The sequence below is a fragment of the Heliangelus exortis genome, chromosome 12 (genome assembly GCF_036169615.1).
Source record: "Heliangelus exortis chromosome 12, bHelExo1.hap1, whole genome shotgun sequence".
Taxonomy (NCBI): Eukaryota; Metazoa; Chordata; class Aves; order Apodiformes; family Trochilidae; genus Heliangelus; species Heliangelus exortis.
In genome coordinates this window covers 16,455,922-16,475,365 of record NC_092433.1, presented here as the reverse complement: position 1 = coordinate 16,475,365, position 19,444 = coordinate 16,455,922, and the positions used below count along the sequence as shown (strand labels likewise).

The following is a 19,444-nucleotide window of genomic DNA, read 5'->3' as shown; positions in this document are numbered from 1 at the left end:
GGGGAGAGGGGGGGAAAGACCCTTGGGAAGTGTTGAGCATAGAAGCCTTAAAACCTGTGGGACTTCGTGAGGCACCGAGCTTTAGGCGGCTGTGTGTTCAATTCTTTATTTTCACTGAGCAGCCGCAGAAAGCCTTGGGAAGAGGGAACTGAAGTTGTCTTTTTAGCATCTCCTCTGGAAGAGCTGACACCACAGCAGGACGGGACAGCCACTCCCTCCCCCGCCATAACCGGTACCGAGGTGGAGTCGGGCCCTCCCCCGCCATAACCGGTACCGAGGCGGAGCTGGGGGCGGATTCCCCTTCGCTGCCATGACCGGTACCGAGGCGGGGCTGGGGGTGGGTTCCTCTTTCCTGTCATGACCGGTACCGGGGCTCCTCCTCCCGTGATGTGTCAGGGGGCCGGAGCACGGCTGCGCTCGGCCTTGTTTGCGACGTGGAGCCCGGCAGGGCGCAGGCGCGACGCCGCCCTCTCTCCCTTCTGCACGGAACCGAACCGAACCCGAGGCCGCGGGCACTGCTGCCGCCGGGCAGGGAGGCGGCTGTGAGGGCGGCGGGGAGAGGTGGTGGTGGGGGGAGCTCCCCGCCCGCCTCTCTGCCGGGCAGCCCGGAGGATGAGCTGGTTCAACGCCTCGCAGCTCTCCAGCTTCGCCAAACAAGCGCTGTCGCAGGCCCAGAAATCCATCGACCGGGTGCTGGACATCCAGGCCGAGGAGAGCCCCTGGCCCGACGCCGTCATCCCCGACTACGGCGATGGTAAAGCGGGGAGGAGGGGTGGGGAACGGCCCCGGCTGTGCCCCCGGCCCCGGTGAAGGCGGGCGGGCTGAGCCGCCTCACTCCCCGCATTCCCCCCCTCGGCCCTCGCAGCGGGGTTGGGCGGGGACGGTGCCTTCCCCACAGCCTCCTCCTCCTCTTCCTCTCCCCTCACCCTGGGCAGGGGTTACTCTCTGGGGGTTTAAGTGGTCCCCATGTCCCACAGCCCTTCCTGCAGCTCCTGTGGTGCTTTTCTTTGGAGCAGGGAATGGGGGGATGGCACCGGCAGAAAGCTGAGGGCTCGCTCCCCAGCAGTGTCCGTGGTTCTTGTCACCGCTGTTTTTTGTTTTCCCTTCGCACCTGTATTTGAGGAGAGGCTGAGGGAGCTGGGGGTGTTGAGGCTGGAGAAGAGGAGGCTCAGGGGAGACCTCATCACTCTCTCCAACTCCCTGAAAGGAGGTTGGAGCCAGGGGGGGGTTGGTCTCTTTTCCCAGGCAACTCTCAGCAAGACAAGAGGGCACAAGAGGTCTCAAGTTGTGCCGGGGGAGGTTTAGGTTGGACATTAGAAAGAATTTCTTCCTGGAGAGGGTGATCAGACATTGGAATGGGCTGCCCAGAGAAGGGGTGGATTCTCCATCCCTGGAGATATTTCAAAAGAGCCTGGATGTGGCACTCAGTGCCATGGGCTGGGAACTGCAGTGGGAGTGGATCAAGGGTTGGACTTGATGATCTCTGAGGTCCCTTCCAACCCAGCCAATTCTATGGTTCTATGATTCTATAATTCTCAAGGCGTTATTATTTTCTTTGTTTGTTTGGGGGGGCTGTTAATAGTTGATAAAAGAAGTTCAGTGAATTAAAAAAGGGGAAATAATGTCATTTCTGAGGCGTTCTCGCTCTTGGTGACTGAAGCTGAAGGCCAAATCTGTGCGTTCAGCCAAGTGAAGTTTTCACTCTCCGTGGCCTTAAGCTCAAAATCTCCCAAGCTCTGCTGGAAGGAATGTGTTGGTGGGGAAATTGTCATGGCTTGGCTATGAGGAAGCATCTCCTTTGGACCTGTGCTACTGTAGAACCTGCTGGGATGATCAGCCCTAACTTGATGGTTTGAAAAGTGTAAAATGGAGCCATCTAGTTGGAAACTCTTTCTCCCATAAATAAGACCTTAAAGGTCTGACTGAATAAAGAAAAGCCTGGGAAGTTTAATTTATTTGGTATCAATATCCTTGTTATATCCTTGAAAATATCTGGAAGAACCATGTGTTGGCAGGAGTTGGTTCTTTCCAGGTGTAGTCACACGTTTCTTTTTCAAAACAATTAAAAGTGTTTTCTAGGTTGGTTTCCCAGCAAAGTGTAGGGTCATTTTTACATTTCTTTGTCTCTTTGTGGGAGCAGGGACTAGGTCAGTCACTTATGGGCTGTGTTGTCACAGGAATTGTTTATAGAACTCTGTCATACTTAGTTACTTAAAATGTTAAATTTGTCCAAAACGTGTTGTTTGTTTGTGGGTTTTTTTGTTTGGTTGTTTTTTTTCAATTTAATTGGTGTATTAGTTTTTATAGTAGTTCTGTGATTCATAACAAAAGCAGCAACATCTGTTTTTCAGGTAAAACTTTTTTTAAAAATAATTAAAACATCTTCTGAACGTTATACTTCACCCAGGGCTTCTTCTGAAGCTATTGAATCATGGGCAAGGTAGTAATAAAACAGATGCTTGCAGTATTTTTGGCAGTGAGAGCAGTAATTATCTGAATTTGAGATCTTGAGGCTGACAGCTATCAGTATTGTCTGGAAGTGGTAGTCTGCTTTTAATATTATAACTTGATGGGTCTTAATAGTTGACACTGTATAAAGTGAACTTGTTTTTCAAGTAGCCTGAAATAGTTTCATTATCCAGATTATGTTTTAGGGTCAAAACTAATTTGGGTGGCTTTTTTTTCAATCTTTTGATTGGGATGCTACTGACACTTTATGCTGAAATTCTTACTGTCCTTGCTGTTGACAAATCCTGTGGAAAAAAACCTGGGAGAAATACGTAATTGGAACTGTTGATGCTGGTTTAGGGCAACTTCAGAACTCAGTATTTCTCCACTGGAGAAGAAGTAAACTTAACATCTTACCTGGGCTGCTTCAGGCTATTGTTGGGTGTTTGAGGAAAACACCCTTCCTGTGGGAAGGACAAGAATCCTTCTTAAAATGTAAATTCCACAAATATATAAAGCTTTTTTTCCTCTGTTTTCTGTAATGGTGTGTGACGTGTTAGTGTGCTCCAGGCAGGTCACTTTTAAGACCTAATAATTGTTTTCTCCTTTTGTAACTTGTATAATTCCCTACTTTTAAACTACAGTTTTTCAGATTGTTTTGCCTATCCTTCTCTCCCTATAGGAAGTAGGAGTCCCCATTCCTGTTTCCTTAATCCCTTGGCAAAGGAAATGCACCTGGATAGGTGGTTGGTGTACCTGGATAGGTTTCAGACTTGGCCTTACAGCTCTGTGGGCTGGTTTCCCCTTCCCATTTTTCTCCATCTTTTTTCTGTAATTCTCATTCTTGGATTTACTGGTATAAATTGTGTGAGGTTTCTTTCTGCCTTTGCTTAAGTTACTGTTTACCAGGGAGGAAGCAAGATGGTTCTATTCAGATACTCCTACTTTCTAGAGATACTTGTGTCCACTCATAGTCTTAGAATTATTTCATGTCTCCCTAAAGCTTCTTTTGCTTTGTCTGAAAATAATTTCCAAGCTTTGAAAGGAAGGAGTAATGCAAATGATGCTGCCTGTGATCATATAATATTCACTTAAGGCTATATGATATTAAAACCAATTTTTTTTCTGAACCTGTTGCATCTAAAAAGACAAATCCTGAAAAAAATACATTTTAAGTGTCCTTGGCCTCTCTTTTATCGTTTTAGGAACAAATTCCCTCATAAGTGGAGGATGGGATACATCTTCCTGGGGCTTAAGCTCAACCACAGAACCACAGAACCAGCCAGCATCTCCAACAGCAATCACCAAGCCAGTGAGGAGGACAGTAGTAGATGAATCTGAGAACTTCTTCAGTGCCTTTCTCTCCCCGACAGACGTGCAGAGTATACAGAAAAACCCAGTGGTGTCCAAACCTCCAGCCAAATCCCAGCGCCCCAAGGAGGAGGTGAAAAGCACTTTAGAGGAGTCTCCACATCCCAGTCAGCTGGAAGTAGCAGTGACAACAGAGGCTGAAGTGAAGGATCCCTCTGGAGCTGGCCTAGTGGACATAAAAAACCTTGAAGAGGAGAAACCAGAAGGGAATTCTGTGCTTAACTCTGATGCCGAGCACGAGGAAAGCACAAATGAAATTACTGACAAAAAGGTGTCTGCTCTAAATTTGGAAGTACCTGAAGATGCTCTTCATGAAAAATCCAGCTCAGGAGGGGAGGGAGGGGGAGGTGCCCCAGATGGCACCTCACAGCCTCTTAATGCAGGCACAAAGGACATGGGTCTGGAAACAAAGGAGCGAAAGACTGAGGACAGGCAAAGCAATACTCCATCCCCTCCAATTAGCACTTTCTCCTCTGGGACATCTACAACAAGTGATATTGAAGTTCTGGACCATGAAAGTGTAATAAGTGAGAGCTCAGTGAGTTCCAGGCAAGAAGCTGCTGATTCCAAATCCAGTCTCCATCTCATGCAGACCTCGTTTCAGCTTTTGTCTACATCTGCCTGTGCAGATTACAATCGTTTGGATGACTTTCAGAAAATGACTGAGAGCTGCTGCTCCTCTGATGCTTTTGAAAGAATTGACTCATTCAGTGTGCAGTCTTTAGACAGTAGAAGTGTAAGTGAAATAAATTCAGATGATGAGTTATCAGGCAGGGCTCCTGCTTCAGGAGCTGTTGCTGTCACTCCTTCTGCACCGAAGACAGAAACGAGTGATGCTCTGAAAAATAAATCTGAAAACTTGAGTGATGCTCCTGTTGTACCTGCTGAGGAAGCTGAGATGGAAGAGAGTGGGAGAAGTGCAACCCCTGTTAATTCTGAGCAGCCAGATGTTTTGGTTGCTACTGTGCAAACTGTGGAAGAGCAGATTGTGAGAGAAAAGACTGAGCCCCAGGAGGGTGCTGTTGAAAAATTGTTAGAAGAGGACACTGAAAAGCATGAGCTTAAAAAGGTACCTGTGAAGCATGTTTTGCAAACACACCTTTTAATTACAAATGAAGCTCCTGTTATGTCCTTAAATAGCTCTTAGCTTCACCTTGAATGGATTAAATGATGCTGAACTGTGTTACCTTGTAGAAAACTCCTTGATATTCTGCAGTGGAATAATACTGGTGCAATTTCTGACCAAATTATTTTGATTTTCACCTAATACACCTAGTTACCATTATTGTGTGTAGTGCCAGCAAGCAGGAAGCCTTGGGAGGTCAAATGTGTTATTTTGATTTTTTTCTGGGAAAGGTGGAAGAGATTCCATGAAGTGTTTTCATTTAAGAGTTCTTTATCCCACCCAAAAGTTCTCTTCCCTCACCTGTTGCTGTTTTGCTGCTTTGTGCTAATGATTCACAGGAGAGACCTTCCAGTGTAAATTATTCTGTAGTGATTCAATAGAGAATGAAAAAAGCAGCACTGGGAGTCTTCATGCATGTAAAACTAGCTGTACTTTTACAGGCTGTCAGTTCTGTTTAAAAACTTCATTTCTAATATATGCATTGATTGTTGATGTATTGTTGAGGAACTTAGCTTACATGTACTTAGTTTTTTTTTTAAACAGTACTAAAACAGAGGTCATGTTCTAATACTTCTCTGTTCTAAATTAATGTGGCAGAAACATGGTGATCATCACTGACTTTTACCTTAAATTCCTTAAAATATTGACATGTTCAGCTTCAAATAGCACAAGACAGAAATTGTGGGGGGGTTAAGGGGGAAGCCTGCCCCTCTTGTGTTCTAACTTTCCCTTTCACTTGATCTTTTATCTGTAAAAACATTGCCCAGATGATTGATTCATTAACTGAGAAACTGGAGAAGAGGGAAATACAGTTATTGAGCACTAGTAAAGAAAAGGCCCGTCTGGAGGAAGCTTATGATAACCTGAAAGAGTAAGTATGGAAATATAGACAGTGTGGGGTGTAACTGTAATGCAGTCAGTAGAAAATATCATAAAACAAGTGGCTTTATAACTAGAACAAAGGTTGCAAGGGATGTGCTTTGTTTGGGAAAGGTGGAAATACTGATTGTATGTGCTGTGATGTTTTTTTTTAAGAAACTTTATTTCTGGGGGACAAAGTCTCTTTTGGGGAAAGTCTGGGGAAAGATTTTTCAGTAAGTAAAGTAGTGGGAGTGAGAGATGTGTGTAGACAGACTTAGTTATAAAACTGGACTCAGCTGTTGAGGGAGGCTGACTTTTCTGGTACAGGTGGATGAACCTTATTTACTAAGTATTTTGCTGAATAAAATGTAGGGAATGAAAGTGTGGTAGAAGGGCTGGTTGTAGGCAAAAAACTGAATTCATTATTTAATTCGGTTAAAAGGAGAAAGAAAAGTTGGATTTATCAGTTTACTGATTAAGTTATCAAGTTCAAAAATTTACAGATAATATGTCAAGGTTTTATTTAATGACTAAATCCATCTTAACTTAAAAATATATCTAATAGGTATATGATAGAGACTATGGTGGTTCAGAAAGAACTTGATTAAGGGGCAAAACATTAAAGGTAAATCAAGCATTCCATTGTTTTAATGGGTAAATTACTGAATCAATAAATATCTTTGATTAGGACAATATGCATGTGTTTTTTTTACTTCTGGTTAATGTGTAAAAAGAAAAAAAAATTTGAAAAGCATTTAAAACAACCTGTTGCAAACTGCTTGGAATGTCTCGTAACCTGCAGCTGTTCTGAAATTACTCTTAAATGTAGTGAAATGTTCAGAATGAAAGAAGAGAGCAGCAGCCTTTCATCTCTCAAAGAGGAGTTTGCTCAGAGAATTGCAGATGCTGAGAAGAAGCTCCAGTTAGCCTGCAAGGATAGAGATGCAGCCAAAAAGGTAATGTGACTTTTTAGTGAAATTAATGCTCTGTTTTAGACTACAAGTAAATTTCTTGAAGTAAATTCAGAAGAATTAAGCTCAGGAAAAGCCTGAGACTGACAAGTGCAATCTCTTGGTATTAGTATCTAGCTTAAGCTGATTCTGGCTTCCCAGGCTGCTTGTTAATTTCCTTGTGTTGTTGATACATGTTTTCTCATGCTGAGAACCAAGTTAAGGAACTCCTTTAAGTTAAAGTTTGTCTGATTTGGGGAAACAAGGGTTTGATGTCTGCTCTTGTTTACCTTGTACCCATATGCAGCTGCATTGCTGTGAGGGAGAAGAATCAGATGTGAGGAATGCAAAGAATGGGAATGGCTTTCTCAGAGGATTAATTAGTAAGAAAATTAAGGACTGATAATAGATTGGTTTGGAATGAGCAAAGGAGTCTGCAGCAGCAAAGTTTATGGAGTTTAAATGTTCTTGACTTGGTATCACAGCATTATTTTGCTCTCACTTACTGCTTGTCTCCAAAAAACTCAAATCTATAACTGGGAAATAAAAGTACTTTTCACACTTGTTTTGTAGTGTATCACTAGGTTGGCACAGCAGGAAGCTGAAACAAAAATTATCTGATACCTATGTGTGAATATAACTGTGTTTACTATATTGCAAAAGTATAGAAAGGGAAATGGAAGAAGGAGTTCAAATGAACTGTACAGAGAATTTATGGAGTCTTAGTCCTTGGAGGTTTGAAAAACTTGATGGAATAAGACTGGGCAATCTGATTTGATCAGATAATCTCTGGAGTTCCCTTCCAATCTAAATTGTCTTCAGAGAAAAGCCTTTTGGAGGAAGAGTAGAAAAAAACATGATTAGTGTAACTCTACTGTGCATTTATCCATAAATACATTCTAATAAGTGGTCTGAAGTATCTTGTTGTTTTATTTAGGAAGTAAAAACTGTTAAAGAAGAATTGGCTAGTAGACTTAATACTAGTGAAACTACTGAATTACTGAAAGAAAAAGAAGAGCAAATCAAAGGATTAATGGAGGAAGGTGAGAAAAGAATTCTACTATTAAAAATTTATAGAAGAATTTGGAATGTAAATCCTTCACATATGTGCCTTCTTTATGTGGGGAAAAACATTATCTGATGCTTGTTAGAAGATTCTGAACTTTTTAATCATTTGGTTGATAGTACAGAGCAACAGGAAGGATCAGTCAAATACAGATAGCTGGAGAGGTGTTTTTCTGTAGCATGCATGAAAAGGTGCTGTGACATAAACCCAGGGTGCAGTACAATGCTCCATGTTCCACCCAGCAGAAACCCAGCCAGGGCACTGTTCAAGGCATTTCTACAATGTCTCCCTTGCTACTTTGAAATTTTGAAGTAAAAAATGAGTAGGCTGTTTCTGTTTTGTTTGCTTATATGATGGTTCCACAGCCTTTCACATCTCACTAGAGTTTAGCATAGCAAGGTCACCTCAGGGGAAAGTAGTTTTAAGAACTTGCATGTAAAAATGTAAGAGTAAGTATTTAGATAGATATTTGATTATTATTTTCACTGGACTGAAGAGCAGGGGGAGGGAGGAATAGAGACAGTTCATGGAATAACAGCAGTATGCTCTAGCTTTATGCTCATTCTCTTCACAGGAGAAAAGCTTTCCAAACAGCAGCTGCATAATTCCAACATTATTAAGAAATTAAGAGCCAAGGAGAAAGAGAGAGAAAATATTAACACAAAACAGAGCAAAAAGATTAAGGAATTGGAAGAGGAGTTGCAGCATTTAAAACAGGTAAGAGATTTAGGGGTTTTTCATTTTGTTTTGTTTTTTTAAAAAAAAGCTTTTTGTGTTAATTGCAGAAAAACCTTTTGGGGAGGCTCTAGATAGATAAATTGATATTTTATTTCTTTCCTGGGAGACTTGTCTGGGTGTATTATCAAAGCAGTTTACAGCTGCAGTCAGGTATTTGCACTTTCCCTGCTGGTTATCAGGTGTGCTGACCAAAGTCACCAGATTTCAATTGGAAAACCTCTACCAGCAAAATTATAGTTATTTTTTTTTCTCAGTTTATTGATTGAATCAAGACCCCAGAAACCAGTATGGGAAACTGGTGAAGAGCTCCCTCCTCTGGAGAAGAGAGAGAAGCAAAGCCTTTCTCTTGAGGCAAAGTGTTAAGATCAGTTTTGTCGTTTTGTGTGATTTTTGTCCTGAATTGTTTGGCACAGCTGTCACTGTCCTCAGGTGGCACTGGTACAATTCTTGTGCTTTTCTGCACTCTTACAGGTGCTTGATGGGAAGGAAGAACTTGAGAAGCAGCATCGAGACAGCATTAAGCAACTGAACAGTGTTGTGGAGAGACAAGAAAAGGATCTTGCTAAACTTCAGGCAGAAGTGGAAGACCTTGAAGAACGGAACAGAAGTGTCCAGGCAGCACTTGACAGTGCATACAAGTTAGCAAATTTTTGCCTACCTGTCTTGAAGCATTCAGCTTCTGCTTATTGCTTGAGAAGGGTTAATAGATAACAAAGCTGTCTGCAGAGTCACAGTTGGCATTGTCTAAACTGCAAACTGTCTTATTTTATTATTTTTTTTAATTTTTCCTCTGCAGAGAGCTTGCAGATCTTCATAAAGCTAATGCTACCAAGGACAGTGAGGCACAAGAAGCAGCTCTCAGCTGGGAAATGAAGGCAAAGGAGGAGCTTGGGTTGGCTCTGGAGAAGGCCCAGGAGGAGGCACGGCAGCAACAAGAAGCTTTGGCAATTCAGGTGAGTCTCAAATGCAGTGAATAAAACTTTCATCACTGAACAAATGAGCACAGGTGGTGTGTGTACATTTGATGTAATCAACCAGATGCAGTAGAGGGTGGAACTCGTTTTTGTGTACTTAGCAAATACCCACTCCATTTCTTTCCTGTGAACTTGCTCTGTCTTTAGTAGCAGTTGTGCTCAACTTTCATTTGAAAATCCTTTCTACTTCCATTTAAAAATAATTTTAAGTTTGCTTGGCTAAGCAAAATTACTTGGACAGGCTCTAAGTTTGTAGTGTCCTCAGCATGATGCAAAGTTCAAGGTATCTACTTGGGCAAAAATTTTAATGATTGATAGATATATGAGTGCAACTCGTAGTGGATGCAAAGCCTTTAACTTGTAAACAAGCATAACTTGTCTAACAGTGTTTCAACTTGTTGCAATGCATAAATAGGTGGAACTCTTGGCAAGAGATGAGTGACCGTGCCTTGTTTCTCTAGGTGGCAGACCTGAGGCTTGCACTGCAGCGTGCAGAGCAGCAGGCAGCAAGAAAAGAAGACTATTTACGCCAGGAAATCGGAGAACTGCAACAGGTATCCAGTAGATGATGCCAAATTGTATCCACAAGGAGGGCTTCTGAATACTGAAAATAAAAAGCTAACAGGACATTGATAATCTGAAAGAGAGGGTTTGTTTTCCTGGCTACCTGCAGTATCTCTACTGTGTCAAACAACAACAAAAATATTAAAAGAAATGGGTTTTTTAAGTCATATATTGAGAACAAAATAATAAAATTTACAATTTAAAGGTATGAAAGTTATTCTTTTAGTATAAGACAAAATACAGTCTTGTTTGTATCAGTACTCCACAATTGCTACTAAGGGTGTCTTCAGTTACTTTTCAACTGCTTAAGAATATTTTTGGTGTTCTAAAGGTCAGAAGATGGATAGTTTGTTGCCAAAATGTTTCAAGTAATGTCCAGAGGGTCTTGAAATGTAAATTTCTGCCGTGTTGCTAAAATTTTAGAATGTAAAGCAACTGCTACATGTTTTGCTGAACGCTGTTTTAATCTTTTAATCCATGATATGGTTTTTAAAGCTTAATTATGTTTAATTTCTGCTTTCAGAGACTCCAAGAAGCAGAGAACCGGAACCAAGAGCTGAGTCAAAGTGTTACATCTGCTACACGGCCACTTCTCAGGCAGATAGAAAACCTGCAAGCCACACTGGGAGCACAGACCTCCACTTGGGAAAAGCTGGAAAAGAACCTTTCTGACAGACTTGGTAAGATGTTTTTAGCTTTTACTGAACAGTGAGGCTTTTGATGAAGATGGGAGGTGGCTGAAGGTAAATGAAAAGGACCTGACACTTGCCCAAAACATAGCTGGTGGTTCAGGACAGGTGACCACAGGAAGTTTCTCTGTAGGGAAATGGCACATGGGGTATTCTGCCAAGGTTCTTGGGCAGGTAATTCACAGATATTCTGAAAAAACACATCATAAGACAGAGGTGTTAAAGTGTTTGTGTCCTTACAGCATTTGAAGGAAGGGTAGGCACCAAGACACTGGAAGTGCACCAGCATTTTCAGTTGTCAAGCCTGGTTCTTAGATTCTACATTGTAAAAGTTGAAATAATATCCTTACCTAACTGCATAGAAAATGTTTGTTGTTATGGCACTAATTTATTATTGTAAATGAAAAATGCATAAAATGGCCAAAGGTGGATCCAGAGAAATTATTACTTTTCTGGAAGCAATCTATAATTGTATTCTGAAAGGCTGTGAAGTCCTGTTGTTCTGTGTTGCTTTGTTCCTCTAACTGAATGGTGGGAAGTATTTAATGTCCTTTACAAGAAACTGCAGTTTGATTTTGGTTTTTAAAAGAACAATTAGTTTAGTCTAAAAATTCTCAAATTCCATTTTGATCCTTAAATAGTTGGCCCATACTATAGGTGTTTGATCAAAAGTTAATGTCTCTGTTTTTCTTACTATCAGGTGAGTCACAAACTCTTCTAGCAGCAGCTGCTGAGAGAGAACGAGCTGCTACAGAAGAACTTCTTGCTAATAAAATCCAGATGTCTTCTACTGAATCTCAGAACAGTCTTTTAAGGCAAGAAAATACACGACTTCAGGCTCAGCTAGAAGTGGAGAGAAACAGAGTGAAAAAAATGGAAAATGAGAACAGTAGGTGAGTTGCATTTTTGTTAACAGCTTCTCTAAAATTGTAGTGAAGTGGAGTACTCTGTCTCTTACATAACCTTGGGCAGCAGATCTCTGTGCAAGCTGAAGACTTGATATTTTTTTTAAGGGTTGATGCAAAATGATGACAGCTATTGATAAACTTGTCCAGCTTGCAGAGGATGTTCATGCTGCAAAACTGTCTGAAGTTTGTTACTTCCATAGTGTTTTAAAGCTTTAAAGATTAATTTAAAAAGTGTATGAATCTGAAGCAAACACAGAATTTTTATTTGCTCCTTTCTCTCTTTCCTCAATGTAGGTATGAGATTGAACTGGAAGGACTCAAAGATGAGTATGCAAAAACCTTGGAAGATGCAAAGAAAGAGAAGGTATTGCCTGCTTCAGTTCTAAGCTCTGTTACCATGGAAGTCTGAGCTAGCAGGGCACTAACAACCTGAATTTATTTTTGTAGACATTGCTTGCTACCCAGTTAGAGATGGAAAAGATGAAAGTTGAACAGGAAAGAAAGAAGGCAATTTTTGTGCAAGAAGCAGCAAAGGAGAAGGTACCAAAACCTAACATTTCTTTCCCATCTTATTGATACTATAAATACTATTGATATCATGCTAAAATATTGTTGAGTATTTTAGTAGATCTCTAGAACCTGAAACTGTCACAAGCAAAGAGAGTGGGCTTAGAGCAGTACAGAATATACTGTCAGCTTAGGCATTAGGGACTTTAGGGGCTTTTTCTTTATTGTGACTGCATTTTATTTCCAATGAAATAAGTGCTTATGCAGTAACCTGAGAGGAGGTGAAATATGGATAATAATTAGTTTAATCTTTTTTTAATGCTCTTGTATTTTTTTCTTCTGAAGCTACTTGTTTTATTTGCTTAGACTATTGGCATTGCTTGCCCTGAATTCCCATTTTTGCTTCATATTCACCATGGGCTTTCCAGCTTCAGTCACAGAATTGCTGATAAACAGTTGATATCTGATTTCTTACCATGTCCAGGGCTAAAAGTTTAAGTGCTTTATCCTTCAGAAGCTAGCAGACTTTCAGATGCAAGCTATACAAAGAGTGTAGGCTGTTTGAAAGGTGTGTCAGTATGGTAGTAGTATGTGAGAAATCTCAGAATTGAATTCATATGCTTCATTTTAAAAAAAAATCATTACCAACATGCATTTTAAGAAGAGACCTTCTTCTGGGTTTAGAATATTCTTGCCGTGATAAATCTGGGCACACAAATCTGTCTCTGGATCTCCCTTACCTACTTGAAAGAGAAATTAATTTGGTGTTATTTGGAACTTCTGTCTTGGTTTCCTGAAAATTCTTGAGGACTTGGAAGCAGGGCAGAGGCATTTGTAGCACAGTGATTCTTGATTGTTGAACTTAAAATCTTTTTTTTTAGGGAAGGGGAAAGGTTATCTGTCAGGTTATGTTCTCTGTTGGTTTGTGGAAAAGGGCAGTCTGTTACATACAGAATCTGACTTTGACTATCTGACTATCTTTGACTATCTGACTTTGACTAAAATTGTTTTATCTAACTGGTGGTGTTTGGATTTTTTTTTTTGTTTGTTTGTTTTTGGTTTTTTTAAGGATCGGAAATCCTTTACAATTGAAACTGTTTCAAGTACTCCAACCATGTCCCGTTCTAGTTCCATAAGTGGAGTTGATATGGCAGGTCTTCAGACTTCTTTCCTCTCACAGGTATCATATAGGACTTATATTGGTTGTTTTTTCACTGACTGCCTTTTTTTTTTCCCTCTTCAAGAATTATTATTAATGTAGAAAATTATTCTTAAGAGTGTATTAGCCTCAGGTGAGGTGATACCCATGCAGAAACTGCTAAAACTTGCAGACAGAAGATGTCTGATCATAAAGCATCTTTAAAAGACAGGGTGAAACTGCATTTTTTTATTGCATTGAAATTGCAACCTGTATTGATGCTGAGTTCACATGTCTAATTTCAGTTAGAACTGAGTAACTCTAGTAGGAGACAAATAAATTGATTTATTTTGACTAGCAAGCCTGGTTTTGGCCACAGCCTTGCTGTCTGGGCACTATCATTGATTGTTCTGGTTTGTGTGAAGTCTTCTGCTATTTTCCTGTGTCACCCATGTCCAAGTTAAATGACAGTTGTGTAGGTGACATGAGAACTTGCCAGCAAGGTGCTATTTTTTTAATTATACCTATTCATCTTAAGCTTTTGTTTTAAAAGAGAAGCTTTAAGCATTTGAATACTTGCCTAGCAACAGTATAATTTTAAATCTTCAATGGAATAACACTTTGCAAGGGGAAAAATGGCAAAGAGTGCTCATGTTTGTCAAATTTTAATCTTCTCTAACCTTTTGCTTTTAGGATGATCCTCATGATCACTCATTTGGACCAGTAGCTACCAGTGGGAGCAATCTTTATGATGCCATAAGGATGGGAGCAGGTTCAAGTATAATTGAAAACCTTCAGTCCCAGCTAAAACTAAGAGAAGGAGAGATTTCACATCTGCAGGTACTGTAGTAAATTTTACTGAAAGAAACAGCATGTGTAAGTGTAAATACTAATTCAGTCAATATTTTGATCACATTTTATATTCAATACAAGATATATGCAAGCAATTTTTATATTCAGAAAGCTTGGTCCCTCTCCTTCCAGCCAAGTGTGTTCACTCTTCCCTTTTTATAACAATTCTTTTAACTGGAATAGCTGCTGGAAGTATGTGTAGGGAAGAGCAAGAGAAGGATTTGTTGCTTCCTTTTTTGTTTTGACAAGGATGTGTCTAGAAAACTGAATTTGTCTATCCAAAAAAGAAAAAAGCAAACCACTGATCAGATCTGAGAAGAAAACAAGTCTTCTGGGCTGTGCTCTTTGTCTGGCGTAAGAAAAAGCCTTAATTCCTGTATAAAAATGTTTTGATACAATTTTTTATAAATACAGCAGAGTTTTTCCTCCTCCTAATTGTTAAAAGTGTTTGTCTTAGGTGGAAATTGGAAATCTCGAGAAAACTCGATCAATAATGGCAGAAGAACTGGTTAAATTAACAAATCAAAATGATGAACTTGAAGAAAAAGTGAAGGAAGTACCAAAACTACGTGCACAGTTAAAGGTAGGTGGATTTCTGTTGTAAATCTGAGGTAAAATTGACATAGTTGGATTTTTGTAGGAATCATATTCCAAGTTCAGGATTATATTCAGATCTGTCCCTAATCACAACTGACTGAAGAGCTTTGGTTTTGTTTATACAGCAGAATCTGAAAATTCCTACTCCATGACTAGGCAGTCACTTCAAAATGCAGGATTAGAAATGTGTACTGTGTGTATGACTGGATCCTAAATTGGGGAGAGAAGGGAAATTTTTCTGTTTTTCTCACTGAAGACACTTGTCTGAAAATAGCCTTTTTAGGAAAGGGGGTGTTTTAATAAATAGTGTGGATTTAGGAAATTCTGAAGCAGAGAAATGATAACACAGGTAATAGGACAAATTTTTATCCTGTGAATGCTTAAGAACCTAAATTGAAATGGTTTGGAATAATTTCCAACCATTTAGAAATGGTTTTGGAATCATTTTGGGAATGGTCATTGTTCTATAAATATGAAATGTTGAGTTCTTGATGAAACATTTCATAAACTGTGGTCATTCCTGTAGTAAAACCTAATGCAGTTTGCTAACTGGTTTTTAATGCTTACAGCAGTTGAACTTCAGGGTGCTTCAGTGCATCCTCTGAAGCCAGATGGTTTTGTCTTTGGAATATTTTCTTTTTAAATGTACAGTATAAATCTAGTCACATGCAGAGAGTCAAAGCTTCAAGTATTTCTGAAGAGTTTACAATGTTATATTTTGATAAAACAGTGCTCTGCTTATTTTCTTTAGTAGTGTAAAACACAATCCTAGCAGCAGGGGTTTTTTCAAGTTGTAAACCAGTCAACAACCCCTTGTCCTTGCAGGATTTGGATCAAAGATACAATACAATTCTTCAGATGTATGGAGAGAAAGCAGAGGAAGCTGAAGAACTCCGACTGGACCTTGAAGATGTAAAAAACATGTACAAGACTCAGATAGATGAACTTTTAAAACAAAGACAGAATTAACTCCTGCTGGAACTCTTTAGCAGTATATGATAACAGATTGTAAAGATAATGGTTTGTATGTAAATGCTGAATTTAAATGTCTTGTAAAAAGATAACTGTATAATAGTGACTATATGATAGAGTTCATAAGTTGACAGAAAAATCAATGCTTTAAGTGTCTTGTACTGTCTGCAGTTAAATTATTTGTGCAATATTTAATTTCTTTTTTGTCATCACTTTATTTAAGTTTTGCTAAGGGATGGACCATTTTACTTGTAAAAAAGAAGCAGAAGTGGTGATGGTTACCTCATGAGACAGCACTGGAAGGCATGAGTTTTACTAAAGTAGCCCTTGATTCATTGACTCTATATACCTATAAAAATGACATTAGAAGTCTTTAAGTGTTCTTAATATGAGTTTTTCTAAAATCTCAGCAGTTAATTTTTAAAGAAAAAATAGCAGTGGCTTGGTCTCTGAAGCATAATGGGTGGGTATTTTTATGGCAGCAAAATCCCATATTTATACTTGCAACATCTGAACATGTTAGGATGATAATTCTCTTCTGTTCTTGGACAAATCAGATTAACTTGAGTATTTTATACCAAGTCCTCTAAAGCAGAGTGTGAAGTTTAGATGAGACTTCATAAATTCCAGCTGCTTCTTCTATATTGCTTCTGTTGTCTCATGAGCTGCCTAGAGACAGCAGCTCTGCTTGTAATTCTAAATGTGTTTAATTTCAAACACCAGGAATCTGAACTAAGCAATGTTCTGTGCTTGGATGCTGATTTTTAGCAGTAGCTAAAACAGTTCAGAAGAATGCAGATAATTTTTTGTGATTACTAATTGCTGCTACTCTCATGGTTCCTTTTTCTGTAACAAGCAAGGTTGAGATTTTTTTTCAAAATTGTACTGTGACTTAATATAGTTTTGCAGCCACTGGAGATTTGCTTGAAAGGATTTCTCATGACATCTCTTCAGCAAGGTATTGGTCAAACAGCATCCACGTGGTGTGACATTTGGCCACATTTTCAGTAATGTTGGAGGAAACTTTGGAATGGGACCCTTGGGAATGCTGAGAATTGAGGGAAGAAGCTTCCATCTTCCTCTCTGCATTCCAGACAGCAAATTTTTTTGCTGCATCTCAGAACTGTAGCCATGAGACATGCCTGTGAAATACAGTAGGAATTCCTTGTTTTTCATACCATTGCCTCTGTTGTGAGAGGTTTTTCCACATCTGTGCACGTTGTGATTTCTGTTGGAGAGCTCTGTTCCTACTTGTGGATTTGGGGGCCTGAGAGAGACCCAGGGTGTGAATGATGAGGAATTGTTTCTGGAGAAAAGCTGCTCAGTGCTATGACTGTTCTGTGGGTGTTAGGGATTTATTCCTGAGTGGGAAAACAGTGAGTCACTCAAGTTACACAAGTAAGGATATGTTCATGGAAGAGTGTTGGAGAGTCAGGAAGTTATTCTGAGGATTTCAATAAAGCCATACATAGAGAAAGAACACTAAAGTTTGTCTGAACACCACCTCTGTCATAGAAACTTTATCTGCTTTCATAAAATAAAAGACTTTTTAAATTTTTTTTCCTTTAAATTAATTTTTTTCATGGGGAGGTGGAAAGGGACTACCTTCTTCCTGGCTTAGTTTCTGGTTTAGAAACAAAGGTGAAACCATTTTTCTAAAAAAAAATCAGAATTTAACACTTTGCTTTCATCTTGAAGCATGGTTGGTTGCTCTAAGTTTCAAAAGGAAAAAAAAAATACCTGCACGAAAACCTAAACCTCCTTCATATTAAATCACTTGTTGGAACTTCCTGCTTCACTGTTACAATTATGATGTACAAATGTTAGGAGTTGAGCCCTTTCTCAAAAAAAAAAAGAAAGCTTTCTATGGGGGTCAAAGATTAGAAATTCTGTTTAGCTTTTATCTGCTGCAGCAAAGCAAATCTGGTGATTTTCACTGTTGTCTTAACAGTCTTGGTAGACAAATGCAGCACACTTAAAAAAAAAAAAAAAAAAAAAGATTTAAACTTTTGTTTGGAGCTCTTGCTGCCAGTGCTTTTGAAGGTAACATTTCCTGTGCAGGGTGTGAGTAGATCCTCTGTAAGGACTGACACAAGTGCTGGGTTCTGTCTTGGGTTTTCAGGGAGGTTTCATTAGGTAAATGGGAAACTTTCACATCCAGTCAGCATGAACTGTTTTAGATATAAAAGCTTTTGTCAGTATTTTTTAAATTTTACAAAAGTAGATGTAAATACTTATATTAACTACTGTTTTGATTCTTTATTCCCATTTAGTGCAACCTTTACCATCATTTAAGAATCCAGATGGCCTACAGTGTCTTAAATATCAAAGCCTTAGACAACAAAGTTGCTGGTGGAAGGTAACAAAGTATTCTGTTTTGGTCATATTTGCTACAAATCTTTTGTGCTGGTTTTGAAGAAACAATGTCCAGGACACTTTTAAGTTTATTGCTGTTACTGGATCGTAGAGTTGTTGGGTTGGGAAAGACCTTTAAGATCATCAAGTCCAACCCTTAGATTGCCTAGAAAAGTAACATGCAAAACGAAAGGATGTAGGTCAATGGTTGTAAATGTATTATTTTGGAATATTCCTTCTGAAAGCAACGAATTTATACCTCATTTTTTGCTGCACATGCAAGTGTGCAAAAATGCTGTTTAAAGGCTTATTCCAAGTGCACTGTTGAGAGGGGGATGATTTCCCAGGCTGGGGAAGGGGAGGGCCTGCCTTAATGTAGGTGGGTTTGGGGAGAAACAAACTACTCCTGTTGCATCCCTTCCCATCACAGGAGCTCCTCGGTATCCACACAGGAGAGGGGGTTAATGTGGTGTTAATCTTTTGTGATTTATTTGTGTTTGTTTGACTAAGGGCTAGAGTGACCCTTGAATATAAAACAAAGTGGGTTATTGCACGCTGAAATCAGAACTCTTGGTTTCTAGTTGTAAAATGTGTATAAACTGTAAAAAGCACGGGTCAGGGAAAAATAAAATTTTCTGCTAAGAGTGCTCTCTGTTTCTCTTTGAGAAAAGACTTCAAAGTGATGTGTGGGTGGGTGGGTGGGTGGGTGTGCACCAGTGGTACCCAAGAAAAACGTGGCTGAAGTTAATGTATCAACTGCAGTTTGGCTTTAGAGCTACAGCTGCCAGTAAAAATCTATTTTAGGTACAAGAGGTTGCTTTATTTAGAAATTCAAGAATAGGATTAGAGGTAATGTGTAGTTTAGACTAATTTCCTTTATTTGAGTAAAACGACTTCGAGGTTCAGCCGGTGCCCCTCGTTCTCCTCCAGGTTCTGTGGCTCCAGCCGGGCGTTTGTCACCGAGCTGTGTGCATCTTTTTTCCCACCTTCAGAGGAGGGGACAAGGGGTCTTTCCAGAGGTGGGGGGATTCAAAGGACGTGAGGCTCGGTGCCTGGGAGCCCTGCGGTGCTTGTCAAAGCAGGAACCCAGTAAAACACTTTGAAGGCGTCGTGGTTTTCCCAATAAAGGGAGCTCAGGAGCGATGCTCTGTGCTGCTGCCTGGCTTCTCGGGGGAAGCGGGGGATTAATTAACCTCTCGCCTTGTTGCAGGCGGCGGTACCGGGGGATGCCGTGGGGAAGGACTCCCCGCACAATGGGGTGCCCGGAGGCTGCGCTTCCTGCGGAGCGGGGGCAGGAAAGGGCCTTTTTCCTCCCCACCCTGGGAACG

At 40.0% G+C, this 19,444-nt stretch overlaps 1 protein-coding gene across 1 annotated transcript; it reads left to right on the top strand.

The window, feature by feature from the left end:
- Positions 1-420: 420 nt before the first annotated feature.
- Positions 421-18,763, top strand: TMF1 (TATA element modulatory factor 1). The gene is made up of 17 exons (XM_071756271.1): positions 421-754; positions 3,654-4,888; positions 5,713-5,816; positions 6,636-6,762; positions 7,694-7,799; positions 8,397-8,539; positions 9,032-9,198; positions 9,357-9,513; positions 9,996-10,088; positions 10,622-10,778; positions 11,488-11,680; positions 11,990-12,059; positions 12,143-12,235; positions 13,272-13,382; positions 14,034-14,180; positions 14,650-14,775; positions 15,615-18,763. The coding sequence occupies exons 1-17, from the start codon at positions 613-615 to the stop codon at positions 15,756-15,758; spliced, it is 3,315 nt and encodes a 1,104-aa protein (XP_071612372.1). The 5' UTR covers positions 421-612; the 3' UTR covers positions 15,759-18,763.
- The last annotated feature ends 681 nt before the right edge of the window (positions 18,764-19,444 follow it).